The sequence below is a fragment of the Aplysia californica genome, unplaced genomic scaffold (genome assembly GCF_000002075.1).
Source record: "Aplysia californica isolate F4 #8 unplaced genomic scaffold, AplCal3.0 scaffold00025, whole genome shotgun sequence".
NCBI lineage: Eukaryota > Metazoa > Mollusca > Gastropoda > Aplysiida > Aplysiidae > Aplysia > Aplysia californica.
In genome coordinates, this window is record NW_004797295.1 from 2,199,844 (window position 1) to 2,222,155 (window position 22,312).

The window sequence follows — 22,312 nt, forward strand, 5'->3', positions numbered from 1 at the left end:
ATTATTATTGTGCTAAAAGCGTTTTGAAAAAAATATAAAAGACAATAAATAGGCAAATATTTGTCCCAGTTTATTTTCCATACCATCCAACTTTTTTATTATTCACAGTTGCTTTCAAGATGGCGGAGAAGGTAATGACAATGCCATTTCGCTTTTTCGGTTTGATATTCGCATGAAACGTTAGATGTTTTGATTTTTGTCTTGTTTTGGAGGGTTTGTTTCTTGATCGACTGGGTCATGACAAGAAAAATACAGATTAAAATGCTGTTGACATTGGTAGTCATTTGTTTTACCCTCTGAATAATGCGCAAATCTCAAACTCAAATGTCGCCGTTCTGCTTGTTCTCTGATGAGAGTGAGAGGAAGAACTTGCTTTTTTAGTTAATTTATTAGGCTAGATCTAAATCTAGATTTTAGATCTAAAATATAGATTCTAGATCTAGATATCTAGTAGAAAATAAGATTCGAATTCGAAGAAGGGAAGAGAGCCAAGACTAGATTCTAGATCTAGACTAATCAGTAGTAATCAGAGCTGCAAAGCCCAAAGTACACATTTTGATTCATTTTGAATCATTTTGTTTTATTATTTATTATTATTATTGAATTATTCTAGATCTAATTATTGTCATCACTCACACCGTTTTCGAGTGTTGTTGTGTCTGTAGATTCTATGTGTAGATTAGGTGAGATTGAACTTTGGTGGACCCAACTTTTGAACGAAGCGGTTGACTTTTGAGCTTCAGAGCTCTTTTATGTTACTTAATGATGTTATAATTTAGCAATGACCACGAAAAACGTTTTTTTGACAGAAAGTGTTTGTAAATAGGTGCATTTTGTAGCTGTATCTCCACAGAGCATGGAACTTTTTGCATTTTTGAAATCCATCAATAAACAAAAAAGTTACGAATTTTTTAATCAATTAATTTTTGGTACACTTTTATAAATAATGAAAAACGAAGTGTATACAGACCCGGTAACCGGGAACAGGGTCACAAAGTATACAGACCCGGTAGGGGAACTCTTGAGATTTCGGGAAGTTTCAGCGCCCAGACCCGGTAGTGTGTGTGTTTGTGTGAGAGAGAGAGAGAGTGAGAGCTGGGGGAAGTGCTTGCAAAATGTATATATGATATGACATGCCCCAGTTGGCAGGAGGGAACGAGAGAAAGATAGAGTGGGAAATAGCAATAGGTGGGGAGAAAGAAAGACAGAGACATACAAAGAAAAAGAGAATGCGAGTGATACCCAGAGACAGAGGAGAGAGAGAGAGAGAGACAGGGTGACTGCTCGATTGAAATTATGACATTGTTCTTTTCTTAAAATTGTAATTCCTCCTACTCCAAAACTGAGGAAAAACGATCGTTCGTTGAAAAGACATCCGCAATCTTCATTTAGATCTAGATCTAGGCTAGCCTCGAAACTAGGCCATAGATCTAGAAGAACCTAGGTCTACCCTGAGCCAAGAGGGCGCTGAAACTTTCCGAAATCACAAAAGAGTTCCCCTACCGGGTCTGTATACTTTGTGACTTTGTTCCCGGTTACCGGGTCTGTATACACCCAAAATATGGGACGTTCTTTGGTGAGTTTTGAGACAGTATTCGTCATAACTCGCTATTTTCTCGGGGTATTTAAATGAAACTTGGCAGCCCAGTACATTTTCTAGTGCAGAATCTATTCCTGCTTTCAGATTTTTCATAGCTATCCTACTTTTTGTTATGAAGTTGTTTATAGAGGTGAAAATGTGGCGGTTTTCGGTGCGTTTTGAGACAATATTTGTCATAGCTCGCCTTTTTTTTGGAGTATGTAAATGAAACTTGGCACTCTAGTACAGTTTTTAATGCAGAATTTAATCATGCTGTTAGATTTTTAATATCTATCATATTTTTTGAGTTGTAAAGACATTAACAGGTTAAAAAAAGTGGCGTTCTTTACAGATTTACAAAGATTATCAGTCATATCCTCTCTCAAAGTCATGATATTTAAATGGAACTTGGAAACATAAGAGGTTCCTCCTTGCCAAGCAATGCTCTGGATCAATTTGTCACAAAAATGTAAGTAGAGAACTGGATTTATTAGTCTGATAAATCCAGTTCTCTACTAGTAAAAGCATGCATACTTTGTTATAGAAAATAAGATCGTCTCAGTGTAAATCCATTGTTAGTCAGTGTCCTATGGTGTGGTAGATTAAGATGCGTTTAGATAATATAGTTTACAATTCATGGGAATACTTCGCATGTGTAGGCTACAACTCATACTATAAATGTAACATATCTACCCTCCTCCCCCCGCCCCCCCACACTTCTCTCTCTCTCTCTCTCTCTCTCTCTCTCTCTCTCTCTCTCTCTCTCTCTCTCTCTCTCTCTCTCTCTCTCTCTCTCTCTCTCACGCGCACACATGCACACGCGTGAACGATATCAATGTATAAACGAGACTATCTTCCCAGACTGGACTAAATAAGTACCGTACTCTTTAAAAACAATCTTAATGCCTCACTTTTCCAAACAGAGCACACAGGACGAGTCTAAGTGTGTGCTTTCCCCAGAGGGGGAAATAGGCTTTCATAACGCAAACACAATGCCATACCACTTCTCAAGATGTTTGCTTTTCTGTTTCTATTCTTCTATCATGCAATCAAGCAAATAAAAATGACTACATCTATTGTATTGTGACTAAAATGCAAGTTATCAAGGCCCCCATTTAGTTTTCAAGTATCCTTCTCCCTCCCCCCCCCCCCCTTCCGGTTCACATAAGCGGGACCTCGTTTGTAGCGCCCGAGGCGACCGATGGCTGATGATGTCACTCAGTGGAAATTTCCCAGCCGCCGGTCGTTCACCCAACACGCGCAAATTGCAATGTCGCTTTTTCCCTTAGTTACTCCCACATTTTTCAAGAATACGCAAAAACCTTTAAACACAGAAGCATGAAATTTTAAGGGAATAAAGAAAAATGGTGTACAATGTATCAGTCAGTTTGACAAATCACAGCTCCGAAAAATCTTCAAAACGCACCACCTCAACCACTTTCGCAAACGTTTTCGACTGCTTCTAGGATGGGTACAATGTTCTCAAACTGCATACTACGAGATTGACCTCTTTTCTAATTGACTGCCAAGTTTCATTCATATCCATTCACGAGAATCGGCGTGAGAGCAAGTTGAAGACAACAACCTTTGCGTTAGTGCGTCCCACGAAACACCCCCGCGGCGGGGGCCAAAAATCGGCAGAACAAAACGCGCTCGGTGGGCATTGCTATGTTATTGTTTTGCTTACTGACGTTCTACTGGCCTGGCAAGTGTTAAATTTAAGTCTAAGTGTGCTCTGGGTCACTGCTGATTTACTTATACTCATTGTTTTGGCTTGGGAGAAATCCCAAGTTGATCCATCCTATTCAGTTAGTTTTAATAATATAATAGACTAAGTCACATAGCAGTTGTCATCATAATTGGCATTTTTTATGATTTGTCCTTTCCAAATCACCTTCTTTTCTATTTCTTCAAGATATCCCTTTCAAAAAAGTATGTTTCTTGCTTCCTTTCAGTTCTACCTCTAAGATCCTAAGAGAAGGTTGACTGTATAATTTGTTGAATGCATAAAAATCTATTTTTGTGTTTTCAGAAAATGGAGGTTGATGAGAACAATCATCAAGGCATCAAACAGTACTATGTCAGTAAGATAGAAGAGTTGCAGGTGAGAAAATGAGATTGTTACAGCTTTTGGTATGACATATTTTTTTACAAGGGTTTTTTTGTGTAAATTTTTACTTTCCCTCTGGCACACAAATGCACTGCTTTGAGGGTCAAACTGCTGTCATTTTTATTTCTAATCACACCCGTGGCCAGAAAAAATTTTCACACACACACCCAATAGGTCCAAAGGGCGGAAATTACTACGCCATTAGGCTTGTAATATAGTTGGAACAGAAAACATCAAACATCTCAAAAATATTAATTTGCGACTAATATAATGTCAATCAATGTTATGTAAAACTGATAAAAATGATCAAGAAAAGGGCTTGACAAAACCAGAGCATGAGCAGGTAGTGAAAGTAAAAGAATACCTTTTCCAAAAAAATTTCAATCATAATTTTAATTTAGATTGAGCATGCTACATTCATTCTATTAAAATGTTATATAAGTTATAGAGGCATTTTGGAAAAAGTTATTATCAATGTTTTGGTAGTCTCAGAGAGGTTTTTAGGTTGGTTTTTTTATTTGTTCCTGGTCCTCTTTGTGTTTTCTTTTTTTGTGTAATTGTTATTTGAAGCATAGTATGGTGTCTGTTGATAGTGTGATGTATTTTATAATGTAAAAAGTGATTACTACATCAAATTTGAAGCAATTCAATGTCCTGTTTTCAGCTTGTTGTCACAGAGGGAACGCAGAACTTGAGGCGTTTAGAAGCTCAGCGAAATGAGCTGAATGCTAAAGGTAAGCAATGGTGTGCCATCATTGATACTTTAAACTGATCATGATAGTTTTACTTTTAGTCTTGAACTTAAATTGTCATAACCTGAACTTTAGTACTTATATAACTGGTGGAATGGATTTTCACAGATTCCTGCTTCCACGTTGTTATTATTTTTATTATGGTAGGGGACATCACAGTTTTAGACTATACTTCAGGAAAGGAACGTTGGTATAAGAGCAATGTAATTAATTTGTAAAATATATAGATTTGTGAAAAATTAGCATCTTTAACGTGCACTAGATTGCATGGTTTATTCTTCTACTTAATATACCTCTACTCCATTCTTTGTTCTGGGAACCCCCCGGGGCAGTGCCACTGACTGTAGTGTCTTTAGGCCATTCCCAAAGGGGGGGACATTTCTCGTTCAAGCACAGTAGAATTGTAAATGGGCTGATTCATGTCACGCTCATAACTGTGCCTGATCTACAACAGGGAACTGCTGCTTTTTCTTTCCTAATCCTTACTATTGTCATTATCCTCTACTTCTTTTGTATGTTTGTCACTCTCTTGTGACCTGCTATTTCCGGGGTGCCTTGATAATCAAAGCAGATCTTGTGCTGTTGAAGCTAGAGAGGTGAGCAGAATGAGTCTGATTCCCTGTAAAGACTTCTCTGTTGACACCCACCCCTTGGCGCTCATATGACCTTATGCAGTTGCGAGCGCCGTAAAACTCTACTATAATAATAATTGTTCTGGGAGAATGCATATTTTTGTTGACAACTTTTTTACATGACATGAAAAATTGATTCCTTTTTGCAGCTTTTTTATACTGGTGATTCTGATTCATTCTCCAATGATACCTGATGTTCTTGGGTTACTTTTACAGTTCGGATGCTAAGAGAGGAACTGCAGCTGTTGCAGGAGCAAGGCTCTTATGTTGGAGAGGTTGTGAAACCGATGGACAAGAAAAAAGTGTTAGTCAAGGTGAGTGATTGCAGTAGGCTCGTTATTGGTGTTCTTAGTATAGTGTGACTCGTTTCACTGCTTCTGTGATATATGGTCGCGGAGTTTTTGACAAAGTCTAAACGAATTTCCAGGTTTAAAAAAAAATTAAGTCAAGATCATTGTATCATCATCTAAATCACCAGCACAGTATTTAACTTGGGTTGGGTTTTTTTTAATGGGTGTTGTGTGCCTCTCAGATACGAACTTGCTGCTGTGGGTGGTTGGCGAGTGCTCTGGTGTGGTTTGCTCCTTTTTTCCTGTCAAACATCTATCATCCTTATCTCCCCTTTTTGTTTTTTATGTTTGTTACTCTCTTGTAACACCTCTAGTCTTCTGGCGCTCATATGACCTTATGCAGTTGTGAGCGCCGTAAAACCTCTACTAAAACTAAACTAAACTTGCGACTAGGGAAGGTAGTGAGTTTGGAATAGCCCTGTTCTGTTTGAAAAACAACTTTGACTTAAGAGTGAGTTATAGTTGGTTCACATGGTCACTGTATGCCTAGGGAAGAGGAGTAGTAATCCGATACTCTGATCCCTATAGGCACATGAATGATTGCACCATTTACATACATGTATCAGCCCCCCCCGGGCCCCCCCCCCCCCCCCCCCCCCCATTTATTATTTGTTTAAGTGGTTTCTCTTTGCTGGATGCAGGTACATGCATTTTGTTTTGGCAACATCTCCTGGGGTGAAAGTTTTCCGGCATATACCGGAATTCGGGCTTTTGAAAATAAGCTTTCCAACTTTTCCGGTTTGGGACAAATTGTCGACTTCATGAACCTTTTGGAAGTAGTCATTCTCCCAATCCTCATTTTCTGGATATTTGCATTTGGTTACGTTGCTGGTCTGTCTCAGCTTTCCCTACTGGCCAAAATGAGCCTTACATGCCCATAAATAACCCAATTAGATTTATGTTGCAGTAAACACTACGACCACGATGTTATTACAGTTATTGATATGACAAGACCGCTTTGTCTGTGATTTACCCAGGTTTAGCCCTACTTTGCAAATTGTGGCTGGTTTTGACATTTTTGGCTTATGTCTGTGGGTCATTTAGACAAGCACAAACATTTCGTGGTCAAACTTTAAAGAGTGTGCGTGTGATTTTGTCAACAACAACAAAAAAAAGAAATTCATTCCGTCATTAAATGTAGATAAGACGCCCTTAGAATAACAGATATAGCGAACAGAATTTGAGGTCCCGAATGTTTTCTTGAACCTGAAGTTAAAGGCCTATATTATTCTGTGTATTAAAACACACATAAAGACTTTACAATTCATGCTCAGCGAAGGAAAGAATCGGCGACATCGAGGGTAGATCTAATTACATGATTACATGAAGGCCTGTATATAGCCGTGGGGAGAGAGGGGGGGGGGGCAGTATGAGTGAAGGCCTATGACCTCTCAATAGGCCTAAGCCGAGGGCAGTAGTGTTGCCTGGGTGTAGGCCGAGGACGTGTTTGTTTCTTACGACACAGAAGTGTTTAGCGGTAGATCTAGATCTAAATCTAGCCTGCTCACTTTAGTTGCTGTATAGTCTAGTTGTTAATGTTGAGCTACCGGACTCGTAATCTCTGAATTCTCCGACGATGGCCTGATAACTGTTTCAATTGTGGCATACAAATGATCAATGTTATTCATAGTTTTGCTTTTACTTCGAAACAAGCTTTGTCCAACTTCTGTTTAGTCGGTCATCAAGATCTGTGAGCAAACCTTTCAATCATGTGTTCTCATCACGTGACATTAGTTTGGCGTGCGAGTTTCGTTTGTGTCAGGGACTGTCCGTTGACGGGGTGAACTTAAGTTCATGCACACTGATTGAAGCGTCTTTGGGGACTTACAGGGGAGGGAGGGAGGGTAGACACTTGGACAAGGAGTCTTCAGCATTTAAAAAAGATAATGATAAAACACACCCATGCGTGAGCGCGCGCAGAAGGCCTATATGTGGATATTTATTTAATTTATTAACACCCCTGGAAAATGTTTTAATCGGCTCTCTAGTCACCATGGTGAGTTGTCGTCGATTCCGATTTTTTCACCATAAGATCCTGATTTTTAGATTTCATAGAGTGGCCGATTTGGTTCAGACATATGCGAGCAGAGCGTCTGCTTGTGAAGGCACGTAGCCGGTAAGGCCCTATTGTCGCCAAGTGTGTCAGCACTTTCTCTTCAACAGAGATTACGCACTATGCAGCAGCTAACTGACGTTCTGCACAGTTAGATCTAGTTGAAATTGTAGTAGAGAGTGAACCATAGCGGAATAAAAGAATCATACAAAGGCTTCTCGGTTGATGACAAACAGCTGATCTTAGCAGAAGTGGATGTAAAATCAATATAAAAAACCCAATCTACAAAATGTTTGCGATTCCGATCTAAAGAAAAAGAACCACTGGAAAATATTGAGAACGGTGCTGAACCAGGGACGAAAAGGCATATACTTATATACATAAACTGATAAAGTAAATAGCAGTGGAACAAGCAGTGTTTCATTGGTTTCAAAAGGTTCAGGCTATAGCTTTATCTAGATCTATGTCAAGCCAAATTATTTCAGTTAAGACTGAGGACTACAGCATTAAAATTTAGAAATGAAATTGCCATGAATCCATCTCGCACGCCCGTTTTGCACAAGGGGACATAATTGATGTAAATTTTGACCTGATTGTCCAACATGGTTATCTTCCTTTGTGCAGCATAGAGTTTGTCTGTTGCAAAATTCGGACATAACTAAAAGATTTCTATGTCCTGCCGATTTCACCATCAACTGCAACAACCCAACCTACAGCACCAAACAATGTGTGCACAAGTGCTGTGCACTATTGCTGAACTCTTATTTAGCAAGAAGCCACAGTTGTAGTTCAAAAAGTACAAATATGTGGACTGTGACAGTGACACGACACTTTTGTGTCTCATTGGGGATTGTGAAAAGAGTCTTTGTAAAAAATTAACATCCAGGAATAGCACATTGCTGATTTGCGGACCCAGAACCTGATTGGATGGATTGTTGTCAAAGGAATACATTGATGAGAGTACATGTACTACATGTATGTATCATGAAGGAATATGTGTATTTCTAATATTGTGTGTGTTTATCTGAAGACGTTTCTCAACATGTGTAATTTTCAGGCGTAGACATTTTACTAATTGGGATTTCAGGTTTTTTAACCTGTCATTGCTTTCACCCATGAACATCTCTGGTTATGTCCTTTTTTCTTTCCCTTCATTTCCACTGTTACTCGTCTTATTGCTTGAACATTGATCTCTCCTCCCCCCTCCCTTCTGTCTGTTCAGAAGGGGGAGGGGTTGTCATTGTTTTGATTATTGCTTTTTTTAAAATAGTATTATTCTGTACTTCTCTCTCTTTCTTTTACACAAATAACCATGTGCGCACACATTTCCCTTCAAGAAATTGCTTGAGTGACTTCATTAACTAATGAACTAACAGTGAGGGAAATGTTAATGTTTGTGTTGATATTAATCAGAAGACATTTTTCAAATGTACTGAAGCTGCTAGTTGTCACTTATGAGGGGGTTGCCACACACCTCACAGCTGTTCAGTTCTACTATCCTTGCGGAGCACTTACTTTAACCCATCTGCTGACCTTCCGGGGTTATAAATCCTACCTGACAGTCAGGTCGTGCATCGCTTCCTGTGTGAAAGCGCTGTTAGCCGATTTCGGGTAGAAAGTCTGTAATTTTCTCTTGATTTAAACCCCTGTAAATGTCCTGCCTTATCTTTCAGTTTGGGTGTGTGAGGTATCAAATGAAAGCCTAGACTCTCCCAGATAACCCGCATCTTTTAGTTCATTTTTAGGTCTGAGCGTGTGCACACACTACCTTGTGGCGCACGTATTTCTTGGATTGCTACAAAGGTCAGGATTTTTTTCCATTTGTGAAACGCAAATTGTTATCATTTTTTAATCTGCAGTATCAAGAGACAGTAAGGAAGTTATTTGTGAAAAATTTGTTTAGATTCACTGAAAAACTTTAGCAGTGGGGTGAGTTTTGTTACTTCACCCTGTTATATTTTCCCTATCCGCAGCGCTGCCCTGTGCGGTATTCGCCCGAGGTCCCTTTTCTCTTTTCAGGATTCTTTATGAACAAGTGTTAGCAGAGTCTATTACATGAAAGAAGATGAAACACACCCGGGAACTACACCTTGAGTGGTTAAAAAAACTGTAGAACATGCGGGGCCAGAAGTAAAAAGGCTAAGAAGGCAAACCAGGGCAGATATTTTTGTGTAAATTTTAAAAATGACTTACTCATGTTCTATCGTGCTGACAAGGACGCGGAAAGTGCAGACACACGTTCCGGTAAACTGTGCAACAAATGTGTACAGCGCATATTCCGCTTAAGGAAACAAGTTCGAGAAGCAACCTGATCTGCCACACAAAAAAGTATTGAAGAAGGTTTACACAGCTGGACACCTTACCATAATCGATCTCTGATAGGAAACAACTGTCACCAATACTTGAAGCACCGAGTGTACACAAGCATCACAAAACACATTTGTACACTTACTGCGGCTCTTACAAGTTACATCTAACCAAAACATCATAGATGCAGCTCACGCAATCAGACAAAAATCTGATTTATTAAACAACAGCTATGCTAAAGTACACTACCTCATCCCTTACACCCATAAAATACAAGAAACTGAGTTTGACATTATTATAGGAACAGCAATTTATGGATATTGAAGCAGTACAGACGACTATTTCCAAACACAGTCACACCCAAACAACACATATCAGAGCACCACCGTCTGCCTTTTATTAAAAGATATGGATTTGGCCTTGGTTTAATGGGCGAGCAGGGTGGCGAAGTTGTGCACTCCAGCATCGCAAAACTGGAGAAGAGGACAGTGGGAATTAAAGGAAAAGGGAAACAGTTGAAAGCTGTTACTGAGGCCCACAGACTGCAAAATGAGTCCACAGGCTAGTTGTCTTACTGTTTTTCCCCTTCCCAAGCTGCTGCCTAAGTGTGGACGCATTTTGCAGTCTGTGGGCCTCAGTAACAGCGAAATTTGACCTGTTTGAGCTCTTTTCAACCCTTTTTTTAAAAAGAGAATAAAATGCAGAGAATTGGGTGAGGATACTTTTGTTCATTTATTTTTAACTTTACCTTTGCAGGTTCACCCAGAAGGAAAGTTTGTGGTTGACATTGATAAAAACATTGATATGAATCAAGTGACCCCGAACTGCCGAGTCGCCCTGAGAAATGATAGCTATGTATTACACAAGATTTTGCCTAACAAGGTAAGTATGCACTTTCTTAGCTGATTGAATCAGTTGATGATAATGTAAAGAAGCTAGATTTTGACTGAAATTGTAACCCCCAATAAATTAAGATATTCACTTATAATCTCGCCTGTTCACACAACCTTTGTTAAAATTTTCAAATAAAGATTTTGTATACCATTTTTTTTGTAGTTAACTTTTTTTTAAATTGTCTTATAAAAGCAGTGAGCTTCAACTTTTTCATACAGTTAGTTAATTTGTCTTTTTCTTTTTTCTTCTTAGGTTGATCCATTAGTCAGTTTGATGATGGTAGAAAAAGTGCCTGACTCCACATACGAAATGGTTGGAGGTCTGGATAAGCAGATCAAGGAAATCAAAGAAGTTATTGAACTGCCTGTGAAACATCCTGAACTTTTTGAGGCCCTGGGAATTGCTCAGCCAAAGGTATGATATCTGTGATCTATCATGTTCTTGAGGGGGGGGGGGAGGGTGTTCAGCTAGCATCTTTTGCAAAATTGGATGCTGTTTTGAAACTCACTTTCAAACTAAGATTTAACTTAAGCACTTTGGTGGCAAGATAAAACGTAGTGATATAGTCCTTGGAATTTTTTCAAGAGATGTGTACCAAAAGGTGGCTGTTATTGTATAGACTCTTTCATGCCTTTGCTCAAAACTCTGTGGACTTGCCATTCTAAAAGTAGAAAGATCAGTATGGTTTAAACTTGGATGAAGGGTTTTCAATAACTGTGTATTGTTTACAATATGTACTACATCAGTTTTTTCCTGTGCTCATGTGATGATCCAAGTATCCAGCTATTTGAGAAACCAACCTTAGGTTTCAAAAGTCTCTTGTGAATTTTGTTTGAGATGAAGAAATTCATAAATTATCATTATTGAAGTTTAATGAAGTATTACTTCACACCAGTTTTTCCAAATCTAAGAATCAGCAAATTGTTCAATGTAGTAACTGGTCTTTTCTCACGCATGGAATTAGTTTAAGCTCTTGTGGACTCTCCATATTTCTTTCTCTTTCAGGGTGTGCTCCTGTACGGACCGCCAGGCACAGGAAAGACTTTGCTTGCAAGAGCTGTAGCTCATCACACAGAGTGTACTTTCATCCGAGTCTCTGGCTCAGAGCTGGTTCAGAAGTTCATTGGAGAAGGCTCTCGTATGGTTCGAGAACTCTTTGTCATGGCAAGGTAAGTAAAGCAGTTCTTGCTTGATCGTTTGTTGTGTTCATTTTCAGAACTGTTACATTGATTTGTAGGTTAGAGACGTGGTTTTCATGTTAAGAAAATGTGGTATTTTATTGTCAGATATGCATTTATGTGAATTTTACTATAAAATATCTATGGCTCTTTAACCCTATCTGTAAGCTCTGGGGTCATTTTGTACCCCCCGGGGTTGTATTCTTCACATTTTAGAATACTTCTAGTACAAAGATCTCTTTAAAACTTTCAGTATTTATCAAAAAATCATTTTGACAGACTGCTATTCAAAGCGTTCGGGTCAGATTAACTAATAAGTTTCTTCTTTGGAAAGTGGTGGCACAGAGTTCCCGGCATCGTATGCATACAATAGTAAAACACGACGTACGGATAGGGTTAACCCACCAAGAGTTGCTAACAAGTAGCATATAATTGTATTATTTCACCATATTATATTGGACAATGTGTGAGAAGAAGCAAACCAACAAAGTAAAAACCATGAACGAACCTGTACATTGTCAGAAAGTATAATGTTTACTGGAAATATCAAGTCAAACCTCAAGGAAGAGTGGATGAATGATTGGGCCACAGGTACGACAGGAAGGAGGATGTATGGCCACATGAATAAACCACTGGTCAAAGATCCAATTAATGAGTTGAGGAGGGGAGATCAGTCAATAATCTTCCAACTTACAACACAACATGTACCCCTCAAACAACATCTCAACCGAATTGGAGTAAAGCAGTCTGCTGCTTGCCCACTATGTGACTACCCCTCAGAGACAGTGGAACATCATCTGTTCTTCTGTAGAAAACTAACTGATTTTAGGGGATGTTTTCTTCCCAAGCTACCCCACACATCTAATTGCCTCTACTCCTCAAGACAACAATTAGAACAGACATGCAGCTATTACCGAATGGCATTGTGCAGAAGAGTTAAAGCTCAGATGCTTCTGGATCGCTAACAACAACAACTGGAAATATAGCTCATTTGGGAAAGAGTTGAAATGTTAGGCCATATTAATAAACAAGATTGTTTAAAAAAACAAAATAGAGACTCATAATTGTGGTTGATTAAATTATGGCTGTTGACACTTGGAGGGGGGGGGGGGCTACCTTGCTCATTGATGGATCAAATGTTACCAAATTTCACACATATAACAAGCATAGTAAGAGTAAGGAGTCTTAAAATCCACATTTAAATTTGAGAAACAAATTTATTTTTGTTTCCATGGATACCGTGGCCATCATATTTGATTTTTGTCACATTTCTTATGTAATTAATACCGCATGTATTTTTCATGGAAAGAAATAGGTTTTTTTGCATGCATCTTGACAAACAAATCTGTGTGATAAATTTTTCCAAAACATACTAGAAAATTTTTAATGAATTTTTTCCTGACGTAGTATTCGCATTTTAAAAAATCCATGAAAATCCACTCCGATCACCATTAACAAAAACCTATTGCATGTATCAAAAATTCATCCCACTAAGTTTTACATCTTTTTTTAATTTAAAAATGGTGGAGTTATTTTTTTAAAGTATATAGAAAAACCACGTTTCGAGACAATAGGCGATAAAGAATTTTGAAAGATTGACTTTATGAGGAAATGGTGGTGACAAACATGCCCTATATGGGAAGAAATAAGGCTTTATGGTTTTTTTATGTAACGAAATAGTTGTAAGAGAGGCTAAAGAAGCTAAAAATTTTGAGCTGAATTCCCCCCCACATTATTCATTATTATTATAAGTGCTGAGAATGTTTTACACGTTAATTAGAAATTTGTTTTTCCTTAAACTAGTTGTCAATACTAGAAATATTTCAGGCAGCGATAAATTTAACTCTTATCTCCGGGGGGGGGGGATATACCCACTATGCCGCAGCCCTTTTTTGGTAGTAAATCTAAACATGACAAAATCCTCTCTAAAGTGGTCATGTCATTAAATCAAAACAATTGAACCTATTTTGATAGTTCTTCATCTCATGGATGAACTCCCGTTAAAAGAGACCTGTTTTCAGCAAATGCTGTAGAATAATTTGATGTTGAAGTTGTCATAAAGGAATGTCCCCAAGCCGCTGGCTGACCAGCACAGTGGTTTCGACCTCAAGCCGCTGTTAGCTGTGAGCAGCTTGCCATTATAATAAATTCTTCTCATTTTGGTTTTTACACAAGTGTTTGGATATCACTTTTTTTCCCCGCAGGGAACATGCTCCATCCATCATTTTCATGGACGAAATTGATTCTATTGGATCTTCTCGTTTAGAGAGTGGGTCAGGAGGTAAGAATGTGATAGCTGCTTAAAGAAGAAACATTAATATTGATGGATTTGAGTGCATACATTTAGAGTGTGATGAACTATTGGTATTTTGAGCTTGATATAGAGCACTAAGATGCAGTAGATGAGGAGTGGGAGTCAAAATCATTGAAATTAGAAAGATTCTGAAAAAATGGACATTCATTAATCTGAAGGGGTTGAATGTTAGGCACATGTTCAAGTACAGAGATGATTGGACTACCCAAAATAGTTTGAAATATGAACCAATAATTTTGCCCAAGGGGGCCATTTTCAAGAACTGTGTTCTGCTCTGTATGCGTACAGTATTATGGAGTCAGTTCCTTTGCTGTCAAAGGTTTTTACTGGCTGTTTTCTAACAAGTGTTGAGACAATTTCTTTCAAATATCTCCTTCGTGAGAAAATGAATTCCAAATAGGAGGCAAGTAAATATAATTTGCCCTTTTATATTGTTTGTACAAAGTGAAGTCGGAAGTACAGGATTGCTCATCATTATGAATTTAGCGAAATGGTTACGATTTTTATTCTATTTTACAAGAATTGAATCGTGATACCACTGATTCCGATTTTTTTCTTAAAAAATAGCTCCCCCAACCCACTGCCAACCTTCCCGGTGAATAAGGGGAGAAAAACTACCAGAACTGGACAGTCTGCGTCACGGGCAGCTGTCTGACTTAAACATCCTCGTATTGAACCCCTGTAGTCTCTCAGTGCCACATTAGGCTTTAAAAAATATTAGGCTTTAAACTTGCACAATCCAGGGGTATGTCAAACATTAGGTTGTCAAGGTGTTACTGTTAGGAAATTCCTGCCTTTTTGTGTAGTGGGTGACAGCCGAGGTCAATGAGAGAATTTTGACAAATTTGAATCGTTGTTTAAAACTTGGTACAATTAGCTACATTGGGTGCTTGGCATGGTCTGATGAGATGCACAATCAGGATCAAAGGCTTGTGGCGTTCTCTGTTATTTCAAACGTTTCTTTTGTTTTTTCAAACAGAAACTATACACACCACAGACACACACAAACACTCCTTCTCTCAACAATGACGAGCCTGGGACAAGAAGTCTTTTTATCATCACTTCTTTGTTTTCGTTACATTTATTCTCAGCTACAACCCCTGTTCTTGACACACCAGGGAAGAAAGGCTGTCCATGGCTATACTTTTTATTTGTTGGATTAATAAAACATGGTGATTGGTGGGCTGCCCTGGAAATTGCATATTAAGGAACAATGAACTAGCACATTATTTACTTTTGCTGTATGTCAAGAATAATATAAGGTGGGATAGGTATGGTAGATAGCTTTTCATGTACCACTAAATGAAAATGTTAACTTGGAATAGTGCTGAATGTATTAAAGGTTCAATAAGTGAGTCATTTTGATGCTTAGAGAATGTGTTTAGGGTTTTGTTTTTGTTTTTTTAAGTAAGTGTCATTAGGGTCAGTGACAAACTTTAAATTTTTTTTATTTTTTTATTAATTTGCATGTTGACTTGTAAATCTTTCCCAGGTGACAGTGAAGTACAGAGAACTATGCTTGAGTTGCTGAATCAACTGGATGGATTTGAACCAAAGCAGAACATCAAGGTTATTTCATTTTATTATTCATTTTTTAATAATTTAACACTGTAGAGAGAGGAATCTCCTCACTTTTTGTAATCAAGTCAAGATATAAAATTCAGACTTTTTGACTTTGCTTTTTTGCCATAAGTTATCTGGGATAATAGTTCGTAGTCAGACTTTGCCATCATGAAATTTACCTCTGGAAGCATAACGGCCCTATAGCACGTGAGCCGGGCTACCCGGGAAGCGCGCAACCTTGTATTGGGCCAACCTTCTTTGATCGGATAGTGCACAGGCCCTTTATAGAGGGCGTTGACCCTGAACTTCTTTAATTGAAAATTTCAGAATTACTTACATGGTAAATGACATAGTAAATTGCAAATCAAAGTTATTGGTAGTGACCAATGAGTTTGCAATTTATTTTGAATTCATAGCGCATCCATTGGCCGAGATATCGATCGATAAAGTGACGCTGTCCAATTTAACAGCCTTACCCTATGTGTTATCACTTGTTTCGCCACCTACTTTACTAATTGACGACTTCATTGTGTTTTGCACCTTGTTTGGTGTTGTTCGATCGCTTGTGATTTTTGAATGGCTTGTTCTATCAGCTTTGAGAAAATATATGGTTTTATTTGCCTTTTGTCCTCTGTAGAGCTGTAAATGGTCACTTTTCAGTAGCAGGTAAAAATCTCAGCTGATACCTTGGCCAAACCCCCCCCATGTTTACAACTGATCAGCCATGGCTGTGGGGCATTTGGGGGAGGGTTACTTCAGGTAAACTGGTGCGCACTTCCAGGCTTAACTGTTCTGAGTATTTCCAAACATACAATTAGCATTTAGATATAAATTACACTGACTCAAGGTTCTGTGTTGAATCAAATTGATTTTATTATATTTTCCTTGTATGTGTATTGGGTTGGGTTTTTTTCCTCAGGTTATCATGGCTACTAACAGAATTGATATCCTTGATTCCGCACTTTTACGTCCAGGCAGAATTGACAGAAAGATTGAGTTTCCCCCTCCGAATGAAGAGGTGAGCTTTCAAATGTAACGAGTGGAAACTAAGGAATATTTTAAGTAAAAATAAGTTGTCAGTGCCATGAAGTTTATGTAAGTATCATTACTGGAAAATTTGTTATATTTTCATGTTACATCAACTTTGTCCTCGTGGGCCTCGTACTCACACCGTTCTCATTCATGTACCTGATAAAAGAATTTTACTCTCTTACTATATGAATGACTGCATTATATGATCTGCTTTTTTTTCCTATCTTAACAATTTTTAAATGAAAATCTTTGGTGTATGTTTTATACTTTATCAGAGTTCAAAAATTGAATTTTTCTATTCTAGTGAGTTCTCATGCATTCTTGTACTGGTATTTTACTGTTGATAAATAACTGTGCAGGTTCATGTATTGTTTCTGAGAAAAAGGGCATTCGGCTCTTTCTTATTTTAAGTCCTCCATAACAGGGGTTGACAATAATTAGCCTATTATTTGATTACTATTTTTTCTGAATTTTTTCTCAGGCCCGCTTGGATATTTTGAAAATTCATTCCCGTAAGATGAACCTCACAAGAGGAATCAACCTCCGCAAAATTGCTGAAATGATGCCAGGGGCATCTGGTGCTGAAGTCAAGGTGAGTCATAGTTGTATGCTTTTTTTCTTTCAGACATAATGTCCTTATGTTCTTACTGGTTTGTTTGGGGTTTTTTTGTGAACCTTTTAAAGTTATTTAGAGGGGTGGATGAGAGTTGGATACTGTTTGCATTAATTTGTTAATAGTACAATGAGGTGGACTTGGGGGGGGGGGGGGGTCCTTACAATTTCTGTTACATGCAATTTCAAAAGTGGTGTTGTGTGCATTTGCATATTTTTATTCAACTGTTTTTGTGTATTCTTACAAAATTTGTAACTCCAGTATGATTTTTTAAAATGTTACAAGAAAACTGACTCTTTGAGACCTTAACATTTGAATAGGGAGTATAGAAATGTACTGCTTTGATGGGGGAAAAAATTCTTAAAGTTGAAATAAAGGCATTCATAGTCAGGGTTTTTATTACACATAAAAGTGTACTTTTAATTAGACGTAACCTGACAAAATGCCTGCAACTTGAACAGCATCCTTCTACTTGAGATATATTTAGGGATGTAAGATCCTCTTTCTCCTGTTAGATCCTCTTCCTCCTGTCCTGTCTGTTTGAACTGTCTTCTCAGTGAGTGAATGATGCAGTACAGATGTTATTTTGTCGCTCATTTCGTCTTTGTGAGTGCCTAAAAGACAGTTTTAAGATTTAATTGTAGTCATTTCCCTGAGCAGTAAAACATACTAATACACATCATCATCAGCCTTTCTCACCACATGCCAGAGTATAGGCCACCTACTAAAGCTCTCCATATACTTCTGTCCCAAGTTATAGTCTCCACCACTGTTCAAATGTATCCTAATCCGCCGGGGCAGTGCCACTGACTGAAGTGTCTTTAGCCCATTCCCAAAGGGGGGGGGGACATATCTCGTTCAAGCATAGTAGAATTGTAAATGGGCTGATTTGTGTCACGGTCATAACTGTGCCTGATCTTCAACAGGGAACTGCTACTTTTTCTTTCCTGATCCTTACTATTGTCATTTTCATCTACTTCTTTTGTATGTTTGTCACTCTCTTGTGACCTGCTATTTTGGGGTGCCTTGATAGTCGAAGCAGACCTTGTGCTGTTGAAGCTAGAGAGGTGAGCAGTCTAAGTCTGATTCGCTGTAAAGACTTCTCTGTTGACACCCACCCCTTGGCGCTCATATGACCTTATGCAGTTGCGAGCGCCGTAAAACCCTCTACTTTTTCTTTTTTTTTCAATTTATTTTCTTTAGATCAGAAGCTAAGTTCCTCTTCCAAGTACTTTTTTAGGTCTCCCTCTCTTTCTCTTTCCTTGTGGATTCCATCTTTAGGTTTGATGTGGTTTATATTTTTTTTTAAATTGGTCTGAAGTAATTTGGAAGGATGTGAAAGGAAGGAAATTTACTGCTGTAGTTGCATTGGGCCAGAATTGTTGCGGTGGTTATGAAAAAAAGGTTAAAAGGGGTAAGTCTTATATTGCTCGTTAGCTTGTACCCTGTTCCTGGATTGATAACAACAACAACTTGTACCCTGTTCAGGAGGATTTGAAGTAGAGCCGGTATTTCATGCATATCTCCTTTCGTTCTTTTCTTTCAGGGTGTTTGTACAGAGGCTGGCATGTATGCATTGCGAGAGCGTCGCGTGCATGTGACTCAAGAGGACTTTGAGCTTGCTGTGGCTAAGGTGAGAGCATTGGGTTGTATTTGTTATTTGTAAATAGCATGTGTGTATGACAGACCAACACTTATATGCCTCAGGTGTGCACTCAGGTCCAAGTTATTACACATTTTTCAAAGAAATACATTTTCTCTCAGGTGTAAAAAGAATGTCAGAATGAATACTAAAATGTTTTGTCGCGTTTTTTAAAATTTGGTAAATGAGGTCAAATTCACGCAGTCCCCAATAGTTTTCTTCTTCGTGTGATTGCGTGCTAAAATGCAGATAGGCACAATAGTATTGATTATTCTTCCTTATATCTTCAACCTGACAAGGCATGTGTAGTAAAAAAAAAATATTGGAGTTGTTTCTTAGCCTACTGTCATGATATTTTAATGTTTACAGTACTTACGACCTCATTGTTTTACTTCCTGAGTTCCGGTAACCTAATTAGGGTCTCGCTTCATTTCACTATTGTCCTTGTTTTTTGTTAGCACTTCGAGTGTGCCGGCCGCAACAAGAGCCGTTAAACCTCTGTGCTTAATCCGCTGTGTTCTGTTATCGATCCTTCATTGAATTCAAGACGTGATAGAATATTACAAACACGAAATCTCCCTTTTACTTTTACTTGAAGTATGCACTTTTTTCACCATGTCACATGTTTGGGAAGACAGTTCAGTTCTGGATTAATTTATGAAGATGCATAGCGTCAGCAATAACTCGTGTACGCTTTGGAGTTACTCAGCTGCTTCTTCCATGTAGCCTTGAATTCATGCTGAACAGCAGACACTCACATATTTTTTAAGTGGAATAGGAAACCAGTGGCTCAATTCTAGAGTATTTTATAATGATGCATAGGCCACTGAAGCTACAATTATATGACAGTGGAATCCTCCGAAAGGGAGAGAACGGGTGCGAAATCTTTTGTATCTCCCCTGATAATGATTTTGTTCAACATGAGCTCTAGGTCTTACTTGATCAAAAATCGAATCAGGTTTCTTTCTCTAGCACTAACAATGTTGACAGCTCGGCGTTGGCGATCAGAAAAAAGGGGCTCTAGGCTAACTCGCCTACTGTGTTGTCCCCCACCCCATCACACCCTGTGGTGCATTCCGTCTGCTTGCGCACGTCACACATTCACTCCGTCTATCACAGCACTGTGACCTCTCCATCCCCGCATCAGAGAAGTGAGAGGCATGGTAGGCCTAGATAATCTAGACTAGGCTGGCCTATCACGCGATGGGTTCTGCTTGTCTGCGCATGCCACACCCTCCCCACTCATTCGCTCCGGTCTTCATTGTTGGTTCGCGTGGGCTCTCCCATTCTTTGTTTCGCTGAATCACCAACAACTTTCTCTACTGGCGAGGTTTTATATGGTTAATTGGTCTGTGCGCTGTGCACAGCAGCAGCAATATTCCATTATAACCAACTCGCGTGACTGTCTAATTGCGCAATAGCAGTATTTTATTTACAGAGATCAACTAGGGGAAAAAACGGAGTTTTAGAATAGTTTCTTTATAACAGACTTCTCGTTATTTCAGGACAGGTTATAAGTGGACTCCACTGTATATTATAATCTGGTTCTGTCTTGTTCTTAGGAATACTGAATGTTACCTTCATTTAAATTTTGAGGAATGAAGAGTGCGTCAACGGCACCAAAATTTTATGTATATGGGTGACATCTGCAGAGCTGCCAACATTTGGAAATTGAGGAAAAAAGGGAAACCTTATTTTCAATACTAAACAGATACCTTGACGGCGCAGAATTAGGTTCAAGGGAGGTTGTTGATGCATTGTATAATATGATGGTTTTCCTCACTACAATTCAGTTTCGCAACAAAAGCAAATAACGTAGCTGCACATTATAAAGACGATTTGAAACTCAAAGTTCAAATTAAATTATGGATGGCTGGCAGCTTCCTGAAGTGTCTTGATAGTGGTTTGGTACAGTGAGTGCAAAAAAAAGGGGGGGAGGGGTGGAAGGGGAAATGATGAAGCAGCATAAACTTCCTTCCTGATAACCAGATCTACTGGAATTTGTTATTGTGTTAGAGAAGCTGCAGTGTATAAGACAAAGAATGGGGGGGGGGGAAAAAGGAGCTTGAAATCCTTCCATGGTAAAAAGAATTCAGAATTAAACTGCTCCGTGTTAAAGTTTACTATACGTACATCCATTTCCACTAGAAGACGCACAAGCACAAAGACTGACACATTGTGTTCCTGTGGCCTTAATATGAAACAGATAAGAAGTGAAAACAAAATCAATAAATGCCATCTTTCAGTTCTGCTTGATCAAGTGAGTTCAGGTGCCATCTGCAGTGTGTTGCAAGTCTTTTTTTAACCAGTATGTATTTGTGTTATAGTGTAGTTTGTTGTGGGGTTTACAGCAATAGGTACAAAACTTGGTTACATTTCTCTATACTTTCTCATCCACAGATCATGCTGAAGGATTCTGAGAAGAATATATCCATCAAGAAACAGTGGAAGTAGAGTCTGTTGTTTCCTGTTTTGTAGGCAGTTTTGTGCTTGTGACAACTGTTTTTCAAATGAGACTGACATGGGAGGAAAAATCTTGCGTAAAAGCATTCTCAATGTATTTTATTTACAGTTTGAGTTTTAGAGAAACTTATGAAAATATTACATCAGCATATATAAATGACCACTGATGCTTTAGGGGGGTTTTATGAATCATATTTTGAATCAGTTTCACTAAATGTCAGTAAATGTCATCAAGCATGAAGTACCTGTGTGCAGATCCACAAGTAAATATATTGCAACGAGAGAGTGATAGTGTGCATGTGGGAACGTGTGTGGAACTGACTGTGATGTTGAAAGTGTGAATAATCATTTTTTTGAACAATTTGTTATTTTTCTGAAAGAGTTCAAAGGTTGGCAGACTCACATTCATGCATGTAATTCTTGTGTGTCTTGTTGGCTACAACATAAGGAAACATCAGTCATCCTGTCAGTGAAGACAGGATAGGATTTGTGTTGTAGCTGTTGTATTTATGTTCTTCTTTCTTTAAGGACACCATTGTGTATGCTTGTGTTGTCATCATGTATTTGTCTCACGTATGACTCTTTTGGAAATAAAAGTAAAAGAAAGAAACAGTTTTATTTGTTGTCAGTGTTCATGAATAGAAAATGAAAAGTTTCAGAAAGAAAATTTTATTTTGGGGATTTTCATTTGTACATATTGTTACCACACTGTTGAATCAAGTGCTCTTTTTGGGGTATTGGGGTTATTTCTATTAGCTTAAAGTAAGTTAAAGCCTCATTTGCCTTGGTTTTGATGTAAAAAATCTGTATATTTTGAATATAAGTCGAGA

The 22,312-nt window shown here is 38.3% G+C and overlaps 1 protein-coding gene across 1 annotated transcript; it reads left to right on the forward strand.

The window, feature by feature from the left end:
• Positions 1-246: 246 nt before the first annotated feature.
• Positions 247-22,096, forward strand: LOC101857000 (26S proteasome regulatory subunit 8). The gene is made up of 13 exons (XM_005091066.3): positions 247-276; positions 3,612-3,683; positions 4,354-4,423; positions 5,290-5,387; positions 10,540-10,665; positions 10,930-11,091; positions 11,683-11,846; positions 14,060-14,136; positions 15,662-15,738; positions 16,652-16,750; positions 17,246-17,356; positions 18,924-19,010; positions 21,420-22,096. Exons 1-13 carry the CDS (start codon positions 262-264, stop codon positions 21,471-21,473), a joined length of 1,212 nt encoding a protein of 403 aa, XP_005091123.2. The 5' UTR covers positions 247-261; the 3' UTR covers positions 21,474-22,096.
• Positions 22,097-22,312: the final 216 nt, after the last annotated feature.

What these genes read in the sequence shown, in the direction of transcription:
- LOC101857000 (XM_005091066.3), top strand. An exon ending in CATCTGGTGCTGAAGTCAAG is followed by an intron (nt 17,357 to 18,923) that starts GTGAGTCATAGT and finishes CTTTTCTTTCAG; the next exon opens with GGTGTTTGTACAGAGGCTGG. An exon ending in TTGAGCTTGCTGTGGCTAAG is followed by an intron (nt 19,011 to 21,419) that starts GTGAGAGCATTG and finishes TCTCATCCACAG; the next exon opens with ATCATGCTGAAGGATTCTGA.